General features: G+C 43.0%; 1 protein-coding gene across 2 annotated transcripts in view; it reads left to right on the top strand.

The window, feature by feature from the left end:
- scube1 (signal peptide, CUB domain, EGF-like 1) overlaps positions 1-18,649 on the top strand; it is a 370,427-nt gene that overhangs the window by 324,045 nt on the left and 27,733 nt on the right. For both annotated transcript variants that reach the window (XM_078568359.1, XM_078568358.1), the window contains 3 exons: positions 5,430-5,633; positions 7,451-7,612; positions 16,241-16,408. In XM_078568359.1, the coding sequence (XP_078424485.1) occupies positions 5,430-5,633; positions 7,451-7,612; positions 16,241-16,408 (534 nt within the window). The remainder of the gene's footprint in view (positions 1-5,429; positions 5,634-7,450; positions 7,613-16,240; positions 16,409-18,649) is intronic.

Genomic DNA, 18,649 nt, shown 5'->3' with positions numbered 1-18,649 from the left:
TTGTATACACAGCTGAAATAATTGAGATAAAAAGTGGTGAATCTCATACAACCTGATTTTCAATGATCACACTTTGCACAATCTGACCTCTTATTTTATATATGTGTAACACGCTAAAATAGTGATAGTCAGGATATTGGCTGGGACATGAAGATCCGTGATTGATACAATCGGTGTTAAATAGTTAATATGAGTAGAAAATTTGCAAGGTACACTCAAAGATTAATTTTTGTGTTCCTCCTTAACTTTTTGTGCAAGATGGAAAGTTCACCACAGAGAATGCGTTAGTGTGATCACCAGATGGTTCACTCTATACCGGAAAACAGTAACTCACAAGCTTTTCAATGTGCTACTTAAAAGCAATCTGCAGAGTTTTTTTTTAAGAACACTCTTTTCAAATGTCAAAATCTTGAGATGTCGAGATAGAGCTCCAAGATTTCAGCCTGGAGCAGGCACCTTAATGATACCTTTCTCCACTGAAAGGCCAAGCCTTGAGGAGCAAGTTCCGCTCAAGAGTAATTTTGCTCATTGCATGGGCTTTTCCCCCCACTCATTTCTGTCACATTAAGTCGTCGATCAAACCTTTTCTCTTTGCTTCCTCCCAGCTGCTCTGCTCAGCATTGTTGGGAGGTGACCTTGGACTCTTTTGTCCTCAAGGCCCTACCTAGAGTTTACATTTTTACATTTTTCTTTTAGCTAACATGTGCAAAGGGGGCAGCAAAGGGAAGAGAATTTTAATGTTTCCTGTTCCTTCCCCTTTCCTCACCAGCAAAAAAATTTGGTTTGCATAGTAAATTTAAACAAGAAGAGGATTTTTTTTTAAATAGTCTGACCATGTTCTCTGCCTTTTTGCTTGGATCGGTTCCAAAGACTTATTGCATGAAGTTCTACCTACCACAGATTTAGTTATGTGGCCTGTTTGCTTCAGTTGTAGCAAAGAGAGTTTGTAGAATCCCATGACATAGAATGGAATAGAATTATAGAATGGCTACAGCACAAAAGGTTCAGTCTGTCATATCTGTGCCAGCTCTCTGCAAGAGCAATTTACCTAGTCCCACTCCCCTGCCAGCTCCCTGTTGCCCTGCATTTTTCCCCTTTGGGTGCTTAAATAATTCTCTTTTGAAAGCCATGATTGATTCTGTCTCCACCACCCTTTCAGGCAGCGCATTCCAGATCATAACCACTCACTGTGTAAAATAAGCTATTCCTCATGTCGCCTTTAGCTGTTTCGTCAGTCACTTTAAATCTGTGCCCTCTCTTTCTCAAGCTTTCTGCCAAGGGCAACAGTCTCTCCCTATCTATTCTGTCTAGACCCCTCATGATTTTGAACATAAAATCCCCTCTGAACCTTCCCTTCTTTCAGGAGAACAACCCCGGACCCTCAGCCTATCCATGTAACCGACGTCCCTCATCCCTGGAGTTCTATAGGTTAAAAACAAATCTAAAAATGCAAACACTAAATTGATGCTACATCATTCAAAATAATCTGCAGACATGGAGCCCTCTCAGAACATCTCAATGACCTACTGAAAATACAAAAGGAACTGATTTACCTTTTACTTCATTGGTCCACATTTTTATTTCATTTGTCTATATCTACGTGGTGACAGTTAAATGAATTTTATATTGCAGTGCAATTAGCTACCTATAAAGCTTGCTCTTATTGTGTACAATTCATATTCTCACTAAGATATGATGTATTGGGTTAAGTGCATTTCAGGGGTTTAGAAGACATAAACAGCAAGCTGATTAGAAAGGAAAATCACAGTGATGTCAGTGTTAAGGGACCAGCGAGTTTCAAGGGGAAATTAACTTGGTCCATGTCATCACAGTGTGTCCCATTCACAAGTTTACTGAAAGAAATGGAGAGGAAAAGCCCCTACAAGGATGGGCACTTTAGTCCTTACTGCATCAGGGCAGTGGTGCTCAGCCCAACGCCCCCCCACTGCCCCACCAATGTTATCTGATCTGGAGCTCATCTCTTCTCAGTGTTATTTATTTGCGTCTTTTATGCTGCACTTTTGCTGCACAAATATAACGTAATTGGCACTCATGTAATGCCTATACATACTTTACTGGGCAATCACTTAACCCAACAGATTTCCTTACCCAATTGGATACATTGCTGTTAAAACATTGACATTACCTTCACATAGTGAAATACAGGTGGGTACCTCAAGCTTATCCCTCACATATCCAGCTTCTTGCTATACTTGAGAGCCAGGTAATTCAGTTAACAAGAGTGGTGAGTTGAATTTCTGGCATGAGCAAAGATTTTTTTTCCCTATTTGTGGAACACAGCAGTTCGGCCTTAATTATGATAAGCTGTAAAATTGATCCACGTTATCGTTACCTCATGTTGGAACATGTATGTGTTAACAGATATATTTTATGTAATTTAAAGTCGGTATCCACCATTATCAATGCATGTAAATCACAGATCACAACTGAAGTGTACTTCTGGGAAATATGTATGGTGACCTGCAAAGTGGTGATTCCTTGGCATTCACTTTATTGAGGCTCTAAGTTTCCCTGTGACTACAATAGAGCTAATGAGCAAGGAGGAAAGCTTTTGTGCAAGAAAATTAAATTAGATTTAGTTTTTAAAAAATGAATGTGATGAGAAAGAAAGAAAATACGCAAAATTGTACTTTTAAAAAGAAGCTTTTGAATTAGTTTAGGAATAAAGGTATGTCCATTCCAAAAACATACCTGTCTGTTCATTGAGTCACCTAATTGTAAAACACCATCCAATCATATAGGCTCTGCATTTTTGTTTGACAGGGTAATTAGAGTTCCAGACAGAGGTGTCCAAATGAGTTTAAACTGATAAAGCTCAGAGCTTTGCTTCAGCTTAATGATTGGAAGTCACATAAATGGTCACTAAGCAGGTCTCCAGCTCCCTCTATTGGATAAATATAAAAAGCAAAAATTGCTCAGACTAAAAATGTTGAAAGAGGAAAGAAATAGACATCCTTATGAAGGGCCTCAGATGGCATAATCTGTCTTTTCTCTTTAAACAAGTCAACTCATTTGCGTGCAGCAATGTCTCACTAACAGCAGTGAGATGATGACCAGATAATCTATCTTTTTATTCAACTGTCTTTAATATGAAATTAATTTCCCATGTTAATCCACACATGTCAGGAATTTGTTTATGAACTAAAAAGCTATTTTAAACAGAAGACTTTGTTATTTCATTATTCTTACATTTAATTGAATAAGTTAATGGGATTCATCACAAAAGAAATGAAAGCTAAAGAGTGTAGTTGCACTGATACAAAGCATTCTCCATGTTGGTGTGGAGCCACCACTACCAGAAACAAATTCTTGGAAAATGTGGAGGTTGCAGCCCTTAACTTTTATACATTAATTTTAATGGACAGAAATCATGGGCAGCCTGTTGGCAATTTACCTTGATACACTTTTGGCAGATGAGACTGTGCACCATGCTAGGAGTTAAGAAATGAAAAACTGTACCCCATTGTGCTCAATTTTAGACAGCCCAACTTAGGAATGAATACTGTCTTGGAGAACATCCAGTGACAATTCACTAGAATGATACCTGGAATGAAGATGAATTGAGAAACTTTGACTACCAATGCTTGGAAAATTTGTCCCTATTCAATTTGTTCATTAACTGAAGGATATATTAACTTCAACTTTACACTGAGCATGGCCCATATATTAAAGGATAATGAACTTAGGGGGCTAATTTTCAGATGACTTTCCCTGACAACGAGGTAGCAGGTGAACTTCTTGTTTTAGATATAAGTCCTGCCAATGACCATCCAAGACCTACATACGCCCATTTTACAATTCCCTTAGAATTAGAGATGTCAAAATTTGCATGTTGTACTGGTACCTCATCCATTGGTTTCTTGGGTGGCGTAACATGTCATGCCGCCGCGGTTCAACCAGTGATCTTTAAAGCGACTGCTCCAGGCTCTTCTGAGTATGGCTGCCATCTCTTTTTCTTTCATTTTTATGGGGCAAGGAGGAACAAGATTGCTGATTTGTCCTTTTGCTTATTAATCAGCTGCCCTGGAAAGGATGTTGGGTGCTCGCAGTCTTACTTAGCTGCACACTATCTGTGCTCCTCCAATTCTGGTCTTTAGCTCATCGCTGATTTTAGTCGCTGTACCATTGGTGGATATGTCTTCAGGGCCGTAAGCTCTGAAATTCCTTCCCCAAAACTCTCTGCCTCACTACCTCTCTTTCCATCTTCAAGATGCTCCTTAAAACCTATATCTTTGTCCAAGTTTTTGGTCTATTGTCCTAATATCTCCCTCATTATGTAACTTAGTGTCAAATGTAATTGATAACACACATGAGAAGCATCTTTGGAGGCTTTACTACATTAAAGGCACAACATAAATGCAAGTAGTTGTTGTAATTGGCCCCAACCACAGGTCAAATTTTTTTCTGCTGTGATCAAGTGGGTAACATGGCCACAACACCCGCTACTTGCACTTTTGGATTGGGTTAGCACCAGCAACGCCATTAGCAATAATGTAACATTCAACAGAAAAACTAGGCTCTGATATCTCCTGAACAGTGGAGGAAAGGGAAACATAGCACCCTAACATACTATTCAAACCATTTGGAGTAAAGAATTTAAAAAATATGGTGGAGTTTTTCAACCAGGCAATGAGACAGTGACCTGATGTACCAACGTGCTTCAACAATATCTCCCAACCTCGCAACCTCTAGCACCTAGAGGGACAAGGACAACAGATGCAAAGGAACACCACGACCTGCAACTTCCCCACTTAAGTTATGCACCATCCTGACTTGGAAATATATCACTATTGCTTCATCATCACTGGGTCATAAACCTGGCACTTATTGCCTTGCAGCACAGTGGAAGCATCTTCACCATATGAACTCCAGTGATTCAAAAGAGGGATCACCACCACCTTCTCAAGGACAATTAAGAATGGGCAATAAATTCTGGCCTCGTCAACAAAACCCAAGTTTTGTGAATGAATAAATTTTTTTTAAAAACACAGGGAACCAAAATCATGAAGTTTTACATTACAGAAGCTCAACATTCAGCTCATCATACATATGGGCTGGATTTTACAGGTCGCCTTGGTCCCCATGCCTCCTATTTAAAAAGTCGGTGGGGAGCCTGTGGGAAGAACGACTGTCCCACTGTCATTTAAAAGGAAATCCCAGCTCAGAGAGCTGCCAGCCAATTGGATGACCAGCAGCTCTGTAATCCCAACAGCTGTGGGAGTGAAGTGAAAATTTAGCAATTCAATTTAAATATGGTTTAGCAATTTCCAGGATTGGCTTTTGTTTGTGCTTAAATGCAGTGCCACTCTTTGGTTAAGATTTCAGGATTAACCTATTGATAGATGGAAAAATAAACTGGTTCAAAATAATCCAACCATTAATGTAAGATTCTACATTGCTTTCCACAGACACTTGTAACGTGGACTGTGTGCGTAAGAGGATGGAACAAAAGCTGCAGACAGCAATTAAAACATTAAGGAAGTCAATCAATAAACAACAGTTCTATATTCAATTCTCTGGGACAGAATACGAAGTTGCCCAGAAACCAGCAAAAATACATGAAAATCAGGAGGTGTGCAGTACAGGCCAGGCGCTCCAGGATGGGAAGTGCAGTAAGTATTATTCCAAGATTATGCTGACTGTTATGAAGAGTTTTCAATTCAACTGAGACACACGGTGAAAATCTACTATTTAAAATGGCACCATAATGACTTTATGGTGGTGCCTTATGCTTGATTTTATTTTGACGAGTATTAAGTTATTTTATTTATGCAGTGTTTGTTCAGGAACTTCAGGACAGCAGATATGAATTAAGGCTGTCACATGAAAATCCTATGGAATTCTTTGGATCTGCTGCTTTAACTTCAGTGGAAGATCAGTGGAACCCAATTTAAGCTATTTATGTGGAGGTTCTGCAGATCTTCCACCATTGTTGGGGCAGGGAACTTATAACTTTCATTATTTCATAGGAAGCTTTACAACTGCTTTGAGAATGTCAAATGATGACTAATTAGCTAATAGACAAGGAACTTTATTCAATCATTGTTTCAAACTTTTCTTATTACTTCTTACTTATCTTATTACTTCCTTATTGTCAAAATGGTCTTTGACCAGATTAGCTTGATAGGGGAGGTCTGGGAGGGATAGAGCTGTACCTCCCCCCACCTCCAAGGCAGACCCGAGGCATCATTGGATGTGTGCACATGTCCAGGATGACAGGCTAGAACCCCTGCCTCCATTTGCTGGGACATCAGCCCAGTTGTAATGATGAATGTCAGGCCCTCAAACTGTCACCCATTGCCCCATCACATGCCCCCTCATATTCCCCATGCCATTTCCATGCCCCCATAACCCCTATGTGTTTCTTTATCCTCATTTCCCCTCCTTGCTCCTCTTTGACACCATGCCTTCTCATACCTCCATGCCTCCTCCATGCTCCCATGTATCCTTCACAGCCAATCACCCAGTATCCACAATGGGCAAACCTCAGGAGCTATGCCTTTGAAATTGTAAACTTCTAACAATTTAACACAGCTCTCACTCAAACATACTTCATGCTGAAAAAAATCTCTCATTCATAAAATCCATCAAAAATGTGATCAACCTGTTATAAAAACAAACATCTATTTCACTAACCTTATCAAAAACAAATAATCATTTAATAACTTCTTAAAACTGTCAATCAAAACATGAACACAGCATCTTACTGAGATAAGTGCTTAGGAAACTCAGCCAAGCATTCATTATGGGTTCAGCTATCATAACAAATACTGGGAAATGTAAGCAATGGAGTCTATTGAAACTGAAAAAACAGATTACGTTTTTTCTAAGCTACACCAGATGACTTGTCAATCACAGCAATTTAGGAGCAGGTACCTGCTTTTTTTCTCTAAGTGAAAGTTGCTGAAGGTTTTTTGTCAATTTAAAAAGAATCTGGTCATTTAAATTAATTCAGATTATCACACTGGAGATCCCAAGCAGCATTTTATTCAGCTTTGAATGCATAGTAGTACTTTTCCAAATGGGAAAAGTGCTATAATGCATCTCAAAACTTGTACAATGCTGTTCAATGTAATAGTCAACTTAGCTTTGCAGGACAGAGCCCTATAATCAATTACTTCAATAAAAAAACATCTAACTTGCAATATAGCATGCAACTATTGAAACTGAAAGATTTTTTTAATATACATTTCAAAGCTTTTCAATGAAAGAATTCCAGGAACAGGTGGTGGTTTATCTTCAATTCCCCATTTGGGACTGTGTTCATGTTTGAGGCCATGAGCAATCCTACTTACAGTAGGGGCCAGACACCACTAAAATTGCAGGGGTGGGGGAGTGTTTAACTGCCCACCACCTCAATGGAGCCAGAAAGGTGGGGGTGCTGCATGCAAGCTTTGCACTCACTCAGAAGTCTATCTTGTTCTTCCAGTCAGCTGTGACACAGGCCGCTACTACAGTGGAGAGCACCACCAGTGCCTCCTGTGTCCTCCAGGAACCTACCAAGATACAAAAGGGCAGCTATCCTGTGAGCCATGTCCAAGCAACGACGGACAAGGAATAGCTGGGGCTCGGAATGTGTCTGAGTGCGGAGGTGAGTTCCTGCCTTTTGCGTATAATTATGCTTGCTGCTCAAACAATAGAAATCAAGAACCTAGGTGCAATTTTTGATAGAATCATTACTGTATTTTCTTTAAAGTTGACTTGTTAAAGCTCATTCGCTGGGACAGACTACATGCAAGGTTAAAGGCAAATTTGTGTTGCACATTCTTTCATTCCCATTTATTCAAATTAATTTGAATAATAATCAATTAACATCCAAGAGACTTGTACTTTGGATTTTAACCCAAATCCCAAGGGGAAGGAAGGTTTTTAGTCTATTGCCTGATAAGGTTCCCCATTGCAAAATTGTAATTTTTCATAGAGCATCACTGCACATTTAGGACTGTATTTTCCCAGCTCATTAGAGTTGGGCCAGAAAATCAGGTGCAAAGACATCTGAAGCCTTATGTCTTCACACCAGACCTGGATACTGCAAAGGGCGGTCTGCATGGTGGGAGGACGTCACACGTCCACAAGTCCCACTGGTAAGTAAGCTAGTTGAAAAGGCAATTAACTTAAAATTCCCGAGGGTTTTCGAATTGTTCCAGGCCTGCATGTAAACCAAAGGGCTTCAGAGCCTTGCCAGATATAATGAAGCAGTGAGCAAGCAGAAGGTCAGTTCTGGCTCTAAACGGCAGCCATCGTGACCACTGGCGAGCCTTGGCTGTGAGGGTGGGACAGCTCAGGCATGGGCATAGACAATGTGGAGAAGGAGACAAAATAAAGGAGCTGCATGGGCATACCTCCAGAGTGGCATAATGGAGCTTGTACCTGTCTGGGTAAAGAAGGGGTGGATGGAGGCCCTGGACACTGAGTCTGCAAGGTATGGGCCTTGTTCACCTCAGGTTTTGGCTCCTCCAGTGAGAAGGAGCAGCAGAAGGGAGATACTGCAGCAATGAGTGGTGGGCAGCAGCGACCACAGGGGCAGCAGATGTACTAGCCTTGGTAGGGGCAGGGGGGTGGAAAGGAGGAGAAGGAAGCAGAAAGGACATGCACCCAACCTCCGGCACAGGGAAGTTACCCACCAGAGAGGGTCTACAGACCAAGGTTCAGGTGCCTTCAGATATCAGAGGATCAGTGTTGCTGAACACTGTTCCTCTACAGGGAGGCTGTCACAGAGCTGTTTGACATGGGAAGTGGTGGCCACACAATGCCTGTGGTTCTGAAGGCCACTGTGACATTGAACCTCTGTGCTTCAGGAGCTTTGCAGGTATCCACTGGAGATATGTGTGAATTCTCCCAATCTGCAGCTCATTGCTGCATCAAGTTGGTCACGAATGCCGTGATCGGGAGGGTCAGCCATTACGTGCTCCACCAGATATTCCCTCACTACCTCCTGTAGCTCCAGATTCTGCTGCCATGCTGACAACTCCAGAGGGATAGCATCAGCCTGAAGGTCAGCATCCCCTGGCCTCCTGCAGTCTTCAAAGTATCAGTGGCCTTGGCTGTCATCCGTCAGCTGCTCAGGCATATCTCTTGCTGTGTAATCCCAGATCTACTTGTGAGCACATATTCATCAACGTGACAGCATCTGTGCTGCTGGAAGGTGTCAGGGAAACGATGTGACAGTGCTTCCTTCAAGCTCCCTCCTGCTCCCGGGTGGATGACTGTCCCCCAGTCACTGCAGCTGGCTGTTCTTGTCTTTGACCAATGTGATAGAGAGAAGAATAATTAGCAGATAATGAGCATTCCATCGTGATCTTGATTCTACTTCTAATGTGGAGCAAATACATGTAAAATGCTAATGCTGCAGGCTGCCCCATTTCCACGATGGTGACATATTAATGCCTTCTGCATGCAGCCAATCAGAAGTAGTGGTGCAAGAGATGGAACAGGGCCATTAATGGATGTGCTGCCATTGTCTGTTATTGGGCTGTCTTGGAAGATGTTGGATGTTTTACTCCTATTAAGAGACCTGGCTGAATGCAAAAATCATTTTTCAAAGTAACTTTTATTTACATGTTCAACAATGCACAGGATTACAAAGCACTAGGATCACGCCACTGCTCATCTTGCAGATTCTCCTCATTCTCTTCTGTGTGACATCATTGTTACATAGATCCTTACGCAAATGCTCAGTAGCTAGTGTTGTTACTTTACTCTACATCTCTCCAAGTCTTTATTTCTACATGCTATGTACACATCCTCCTACACCTCCCCCCAAAGTCTTTTTTAGAGGGATAATCTTTGTGGTGGTTTCACCAATCTCCCCGAACATGTATGGAGTTCTTTTTGAGGTTGTTAAGGATCTGTCCACTCCAAACCTATTCTCTGATGGTTGTTATTTCTTGTTTCCATCTTTACTGGTTCTATAGTCGTGGTTTCCTCCTGAGGATCAGGGTATGCATACGCTAATGGCTTCTTGTTCATTGAAATCAAGGCATTTCTATTTCTTCGGATGATGTATGTTTCTGTCTGGACAGGATATGATCTTGGTTATTGCAACCTCTCCATTACGGTACCTTCTCGTTGCTGGACCCTAATCCACACCATCTCTCCCCTTTCGAGTGTGGGCAGCTCGTGAGCGCTGTGTCATTGGTTGAAAGTGCGGGGTCAGCCTGCTCTATAGCCTTCTTCCTTCTGTTGGGCACAGTCGTGGTCCTCTACTATGACACTTGGCGTTAAATGCGTGAGGAAAATATCCTCTTCAAGGAGGCTTTAATGGCTTCCAAGGTGAGCCTAGTAGCTTTTGCACCCAGTCCAGTGGGAATAATAATCCATAGTGATGATAAATGCTTTCCCTTTGAACTTGAATAGGTCCATACCAAGATGTTCCCATGGCCTGGATGGGAAAGAGGAGAGCAGAAGTGACTCTTTCTGTTCCATCTGTGAATGGTGCAAGTGACGCAGTTGGAGACCATGTCTTCAAGAGAGTGTGAGATACCTGGCCACCATACGGATTGTTGTGCCCTGGTCCGAATTTTCTGGAGCTCATCCAGGTGGAGAGCTTGTGGTTACCACCATCCACTTATGATAGACCAAGAGGTCTTTAATGATGCTGATGTGGTGACATTGTTCAAAGTACTGCCTCAGTACAGGGTTACTGGGAAAATACTTTGGCCATCCATCAAGACAGGATGTGCGAATCTGCACACATTCCTCATTTCACATTTGAGCCTCCTGAAATGCTTGCAACTTTGGCGCTGTTGCTTACAAATGTTTAAGGTCATGAAAGCCTCAACTTCCTCAATGAAATTTTTATCATCTTGTTCTGGGTAGTTGGTGGGTATCCACAATAGTGTCAGCGGTATTTTCCCTGCACGTACTCTGTAATTGTATCGTATCACATCAGCCTCAATCTGAATCTCTGGGTTTGGGTGGTATCCTTGCAATTTCCTTAGTATTATGCAAGGTTACCAGTGGTTTGTGATCAGTTTCAATCTTGAACTGTAGGCCAAAGACGTAATCAGAAAATTTTTCACATGCCCAAGTCATTGCATGGGCCTCTTGCGCTATCACAGCATGGTGAAGTTCATTTTCAGTTAAGGACTTTGATGCTAAATAGATAGGTCTTCTTGTCCCATTCCTCTGAATCTGGAATAAGACTGCTCCTAGTCCTGTTGCTGATGCATCCGCTGCTACAATAGTTGGAAGTTTGGATCTCCAAAGATATCAACATCTTTTTGATTCACTCAAATGATTACTGTTGATGCTCATTCCAGCATCACACTTGGTCTTGCCTTAAAAGTTGTCTTAGAGGTTCGTTTACTTGAGCTAGGTATGGTAGGAATTTTCCCAGTTGGTCCACCATACCTGTAAACCTTTTGGAGTTTGGTGCTATACCTGGGAGGCAGAAATTCCCGTATGGCATTTGTGCTGGTCCGCAGTGATTCCTGTTTCCTGGATAATGTGGGTTTTGAAAACTCTCACTTCTCGTTGTGTTAATCCAGCATCTTGCTGTGTTTTTAATACTTCTCTTACTCTTTTTCTTCCTTTGTTGAGCCATGGATTAAAAAGTCACCCAGGTGACATATGACACCTTCAATACCTTCTCATGTGTTGGACGTCGTCCTTTGGAAAATCTCCGGTGTGGACGTGATGCCAAAAGGTAGACGGCTGAAACAGTAACATCCAAAAGGTGTTATGTCTGCTGGTTAGAAGTTTTGACCCCTGATCCAGCGGTAACTGCCAGAATCCGATGTTTACGTGGAGCTTAGTAAAGATTGTACTTTTCACGAGTTTTGCTAGGTTCTCAGCTACCGATGCCAATGGGTGTTTTTCCTGTTCTACCACCTTTTTCAATTACGTTGGATCCATTTGGTTTTGGAACTGGTACCAGACCAGAAATGACCAGGTTGGTTTTGTACTGGCAAAATAACCCCCTGTTGAAGCATCACCGCTATCTCACTTCTTACGCATTTTAAAAGTGGGCGTGGGATCTTCCTGGATGTAAACAGACAAATGGGTTTTGCATCTGCCTTTGGTGTGATGTGGTACATAGTTTTCAATTTTCCCACACCTCTGAGGATTATTGGAAATTCTCTTCTAAATTCACTGTTTTGTTTTTGGTTGTTGACTTCACCAACTTTAAGGATTAGTTCCAGACTTATACCTGCTTTCCTGCTTAACTAGAAGCACTCCTGGTTCTGAATGACATATAGTGTCTCCAAGATTGTTCTGTCTTTGTACCTTAATGTTGCATCAAGCTGAGCTTTGAGGTTTAGCTTGATTCCTCCTGGACCTTGAAGCTTGATTAATGAAAGTTGCAGAGTAAGATTTTGCAACCACTTGCCACCATTCAACAGAACTGAGACTCCAGCTCCTGTATCCAATTTCAATTCTGTATGATGTCCATTGACTTCAATGTTAGCGCTCCAATATTAGCTTTTGTCCTCTTTGATTTCACTGAGAAAAGTGATTTCCCTGCTGTCTGATTCCTGCACTTCTTGTATAGGGCTCCTTTTAAAAGATTTTTCTTTTTGCTTTGCAAACGCAGGATTTTTTGAATGACGCACTGTTTTAAAATGGACGACTTTTCTGCATCCATAACCTTTTGCAGTTCAGGCGGGACATTCTTCATAGCTGTGGAGTTCCATGGCACCACAGCAGGGGCATTGTAAAACAGCGGTTGGTGCTCTTTCAGCGCACTTCCCTGGTTGATGCCACGATGCGCTCAGTTTTGCACCCAATAAACTGGCTTCAAACGGCTTTCCACACAGGATTTCTCATTCACCCCTTACAAACACTTTGCTTTCACACTTCGGCCTGCCTAGCCAGTTGTAATGCTTTGCACAATGTCAAATCTTCTCCAGATTGTAAAAAGTCTTACGGGGTTTATTCCAAAACACTGACAACTATTCTACCTCTTATTAAATCATCTTTTAAACTTCCGTACTCAAGATTGTTAGCCAAACGATAGAGATCATTTATAAATGAATTGGTTCCTTCACCTGGTCTTTGATTTCGACGGTGGAACTTTGCCCTCTCTTGGATGATGTTTCGACCAAGGCTCTGATGACACCCTTGTAGGATGCTGTCTCCTCGTTCACCCCTTGCCTGGCCAGCAGGACATCTGGGATGCTACCGACGCCATATAACAAGGTACTAACCTGGTCTTTGTTAGTCTTACTAGCAAGACCCAAAGCATTTCAATAATAATTGAAATGTTTCCTCCAGTTTTGCCATTTCTCAGCCTGTCTGGGATCCTCCATGTTCTGATCCATGAGCTGATCCTCCTTGGTGACTTCAACACCAGAGTTGAGAAGAACAGACCTCTGGGGAGATGTAATTGTTAAACAGGGGGTTGGGAAATCCAACAGCAACGATACCCTGCTCTTGACAAAATGCCTAGAACATGACCTTGTCATAACCAACACCTTGTTCCATCAGAGAGATGAATACATGGCCTCATAGCAACACCCGCTCTCCAAGCACTGGCACCTGTTCGATTACGCATTGTCCGAGCGAGGGACCACAGGGACGTGCGTATCACCCGCACCATGACAGGAGTCGATGCCTGCTGGACGGACCACCACCTAATACGCTCAGTCATCAACATCAATGTAGCCCCAAAGGAACGACGGCAGCAGCAACAATGCCGTAGGAAAATCAACACTGAAGCACTCATGAACCCTGATAAGAGAGCCCGATTCAGCCAGTGCCTCACTGCCAACCTGGTGACTACTGGTGACCCACAGACGCAGAGTGTCCACAGTGCCTGGTCTGCCCTCAAGGCCTTTGTAATCAGCACCTGCGAAGAGACGCTAGGTCGCTCGACCAGGAAACACCAAGACTGGTTCCATGAAAACAACCAGGAGATCCAGGAGCTGATAAGCCGCAGGCGCAAGGCATTTCTGAACCTGAACCAGCAACCCAACTCAAGCAAGAAAGCAGCTCTATGGATGCCTGAAGGCTGAAGGTCCAGCAAAAAACCCACGACCCAAAGAACAGGTGGTGGGTGGAGAAAGCACAGGAGATCCAACAGTTAGCCAACAACCATGACGTGTGAGGTTTCTTTGGCGCAGTCAAAACCACCAACGGCCCAAGCACCCAAGGCCCCACTCCACTGCTGGCCAAGAATGGAGAGGTGGTCATCAAGGACAGAGAGGCAGTCAGTGCCTGCTGGAAGGAGCACTTCAAAGACCTTGTTAACAGAGATTCTGTCTTCAACGTGAGTGTCCTCAACACTATTCCACAGCATGCTACCTGCCACCATCTCAGCACAACCCCGACCCGGCACGAGGTAGAAATGGTGATTTGACAGCTAAAGAGCAATAAGGCATCAGGAGTAGATAGAATCTCTGCTAAAGCACTAAGCATGGTGGAGAAATCATGAATACATGGCCTCATCTCTCTTGTCTGGAAGGAGAAGAGCATGCCAGGAAATCTCAGAGACACCGTAATCATGACCAGCTTCAAGAAAAGTGACAAGTCCGACTGCAGTAACTGTAGCGGAATCTCCCTGCTGTCGGCCACAGGGAAGGTCATTGCAAGAATCCTCCTCAATCACCATCTCCCTGTGGCTGAAGAGCTCCTCCCAGAGTCGCAATGTGGATTCCGCCCATTAGGGGGCGCAACGGACACAATCTTCACCATTAGGTAACTGCGAGAGAAATGCAGGGAACAGCACCAGCCCTTGTAAATGGCCTTCTTTGACCTCACAAAAGCCTTCGGCACCGTCAACCGCGAAGGATTATGGAGCATCCTCCTCAAGGACACTCTCAAAGCCACTTTGAAAAAGTGCAACATCCCTACTAACATTTGGGAGTCCCTTGCCCAAGACCGCCCAAAGTAGAGGGAAAGCATCCGGAAAGGAGTTGAACACCATCTGTCTCAACACCACTAAGCCAAACATCAACAGCGAAAGGAGCTCATGGCAACCTGGCACCCCACACCCCCGTTCCCCCTACCACCGTCTGCCCACCTGTGACAGAGACTGTAGGCTGCACATTGGACTCTTCAGTCACCTGAGAACTCAATTTCAGTGTGGAAGCAAGGCATCCTTGACCCCGAAGGACAGCCTAAGAAGATGATGATGATAGTGTTCTGGAATGATTCTTGGAGAGGTAGGGTAGAATTCATTGCTCACCATGGGTCATGTTTTCTGCTTGTCATGCTGCTTTCTGTGTTAGTCACCAGGCTGTCCTCATGGTTTTCCTCTCTGCTCCGATTACTGCTAGGCCTCAAAGTCCTTCACCCACCGCTCTCTGCTGCTGCTGTGCTTTTCCTCAGGATGTTTCCCACCATTTTACACTGCATTTTTGTGGGTGTGGTCATGGCTGTCACCATCTATTATTGTTGGGTCCACTTGGAAGACGTTGGGTGTCTTGCTCTTTGCAAAGACCTGGTGGAGGCAAAGATCATTTTTCAAAATAACCCATATTTTCCATACTCGACTATGTACAGGATTACAAAGCACTAGGACAGGGCTACCGCTCATCTTTCCGATTCTTCTCATTCTCCTCTGTGTGACATCATTATTACATAGCTCCTTACGCACATGCTCAGTAGCTATTGTTAGAATGGGATTAGAATTAACCCTTTGCTCTACAACATCCAATTCTGCTGGCTGGTCCCATTGCCGGGAATTGGGTTGGAATCCCTTCTCTAAATTGGTCACCCTCAGACCTCGCTGTATGTAAGTCCCAAAGGTGAGCACTTTGTGGTGCACCTATCGTGGCAGATCTCATAAGGTCATTCACCCTCTTGGGGCACTACAACCCGTTTCTAGGGATGACCCCATGGCTGCTGACCCCCTCTGCAATCTCTGTCCAGGCTTCCTTGGGATGGTGGGCAGGTGTTCTCCTCTTGTCCTGGGGAAGAGGACCAGTTTGCCCAAGCAGCCTGGAGGGGTACCTGCAGGGAGGCCTTGCTAAAACCATGGGATGACCCGGTTTCTTGCCTATGCCACAGCTACACTGGCCTGCTCTCTGCTGCTGTCCCTCTAAGTTTTCTCTGATGCCACAACAATTCAAAGGGGTGCCAGCAGGCCTTTAAAGATGGCGCCAGCACTCCCGGTGTTGTGCCCCCCGCCTTCCTCCCCCACACACAAGTGGTAGTGGTGCCCACTTCCAGTTCTGGCAGCAAAACCATGGACAATGCCAACAAATTCAACTCTTTGTCTTTTTCTTTAATTTGCTGCTACAAAAAATGTTTTGTAATTTTCTATAATTTGTTTCAGGCCAGTGCTCTCAAGGACATTTCTCCTCCGATGGATTCAGGCCCTGTCGATCATGCCCGTTTGGCACATTCCAGCCTGAGCCAGGTCGCACTCAGTGCTTTTACTGCGGGGGCGGCTTGATGACAAAATATGAAGCAGCAGTTTCGTTTCAAGATTGTGAAACCAAAGGTAAATCCAGCCATTATTATCCATGATTTTAAAAAAGCAGTGTGATTGTGCACACTCCCATCATGGGACCATCACACTTCAGCTATCTTGCTTTAGGTGAAGGTAAAATTGCAGTAAATAGGACTGAAAGACTGGGGAATACTTAAATCAAAAGTGAGGGCAATGGTTTCAAAATGATAGGAAGAACTACCAATAAAAAGCTGTGAAGGACAAATAAGCAGCTAATCTTGAACAACTTGCTAGAAGAATCTGCAAATTAATGAGGTGAACTACTCAAAGCATAATACGAAAATCTGTATTTTATGTGTCAGCCAGATAAATATGGATTAAAAAAACACACATTATAAAAACAAAGAAATGAAACATTTGGGAATAACATAATAATGTATTGACCCAAAGCTTCAAATAGATGGTGTTATTCTGTGCCTAGACAGAATTTACCATCATGGATTAGCAGGATTTTGTCAGTGCAAGTGACAAACTAATGAACAAGTGGAAGGGTATATCTCCTCATGGTGGAACATGCTTTTTGGATTTCTTTGATTTTTTTTTTTCAAAATTCTTTGTAAACAAGCTGCAGAGATGTATGATCTGGTAAAATTTCAAGCTTTAGCAACTTTTTGCTTTTTAGGTAAACCGGTTTAAGTCAAAAACATCTCAGTGAGAGAGAAACACATGACTAATTTAGAGACAGAATGACTTCCTCATCCTAATTTCAATACTTTTTCTTTTTTCCAAATGACAAATTGAGTACAACTTTGCAAGTTTCTCAGGTAAATATAAAGGCTTTGAATGTCATCACTTGTGTCATGTTGATGGTTAGAAATGTAAGTTTTCTAATTAAACAGTCTTGCTATCTGTGTAATCAGCAGTACTGTGTGAACATCAAATATTCTGCTCTTTCTGGTACGCACCATCTCATGTGTCTACAATCCACTGCATCCATCACTCAGTTTCTACCCAGTTATCTTAAGTACACAGTGCCCCTTTTCACTGCCTTCTCCTGAAATAATCTCTTCCCAACTGCTAACTTGAATTCTCAACATCTTAGTTTCTTCATCCAAAGCGCTCACTATCACAGTCCCCAAAATACTTTAAACGCCCTTTTGACAGCTGCCCCCACCACCTCTTCACTACTTCTGTCTTTAACCAAAGTTACCACACCACACCTGGATTTTCAATACTGCCACCACCCCCCCTCCCATTGCCCACCACCACCCCCTCCCCACCCTCACTGCCCTTAGTCGCTATCCCCTCCCTTCTTAGTCTATTATTGTTGGGTTGTCTCACAAGACCTTGGGTGTCCTACTCTAGTGGGAGACCCAGCTGGAGGGAAAAATATTTCCTTAAAAATACTTGTATATCGTTAGTTATGTAAATAAAATATTACAGAACATCAAGACAAAGCTACTGCTCTTGTCTTAGCTTCTTCTCATTCTTCTCTCTCTCTGAGTGACATCATTATGACACAGCTCCTTATGCACATGCACAGTAGCTATTATAATAGTGGTAAAGCTACTCTACATCTCTCCCCACCAAGTCTTCATCCATATATATTATATATATATCTTTCTACACCTCCTCACAAAGTGTCTATTTTAAAAGTCTCCTTGGTAGTTTCCCCAATCTCCCTGAACGTGTGTGGAGTTCTTTTTGATGTTGTTGCAGATCTGTTCGCTGTGAACACATTACATGAGGGTTGTCACTCCTTGTTTCCCTAGATAGTGGTTCTGTAGGTGTGGCATCCTCCTGAGATTCAGGGTTTGCAGCCCATCCTACGAATAGTTTCCTGTTCATTGAAATAAAGACACTCCTGTTTCTTTGGAGATACCTGTTTCTGTCTGGATTGGACCAGATACGATCTTAGTTGTTGTAACTTCTCCGTTACAGTACTTTCTTGCTGCTGGTCTCTGATCCACGCCATCTCTCCCTTTTTGAGTGGGAAGGTCATGAGCCCTGTGTCATTGGTTGAAAATGCAGGCTTGACCTGCTCTGTAATTTTCTTTCCTTTGTTTGGCACAACCATGGTTATCTTCCATAAGGTTTGGCATCAACGTGTGGGGAAGGAAAGAAAGTTTGGTTCTTAGTCTGCGGCCCATCAATAGCTCGCATGGGCAGAATCGTTCTGCAACACTGTAGAGAGATAACTGAGCATGGCTAGCTCAAAGCCTTTATTTTTTCTGAGTTAAGTGTTTAATTTTACTTACCCGTCTCTCAGCCTCTCTATTGGCCTGAGGGCAC

Source organism: Cetorhinus maximus, chromosome 22, assembly GCF_964194155.1.
Source record: "Cetorhinus maximus chromosome 22, sCetMax3.hap1.1, whole genome shotgun sequence".
NCBI lineage: Eukaryota > Metazoa > Chordata > Chondrichthyes > Lamniformes > Cetorhinidae > Cetorhinus > Cetorhinus maximus.
This window is presented reverse-complemented; position numbering and strand designations above follow the sequence as displayed.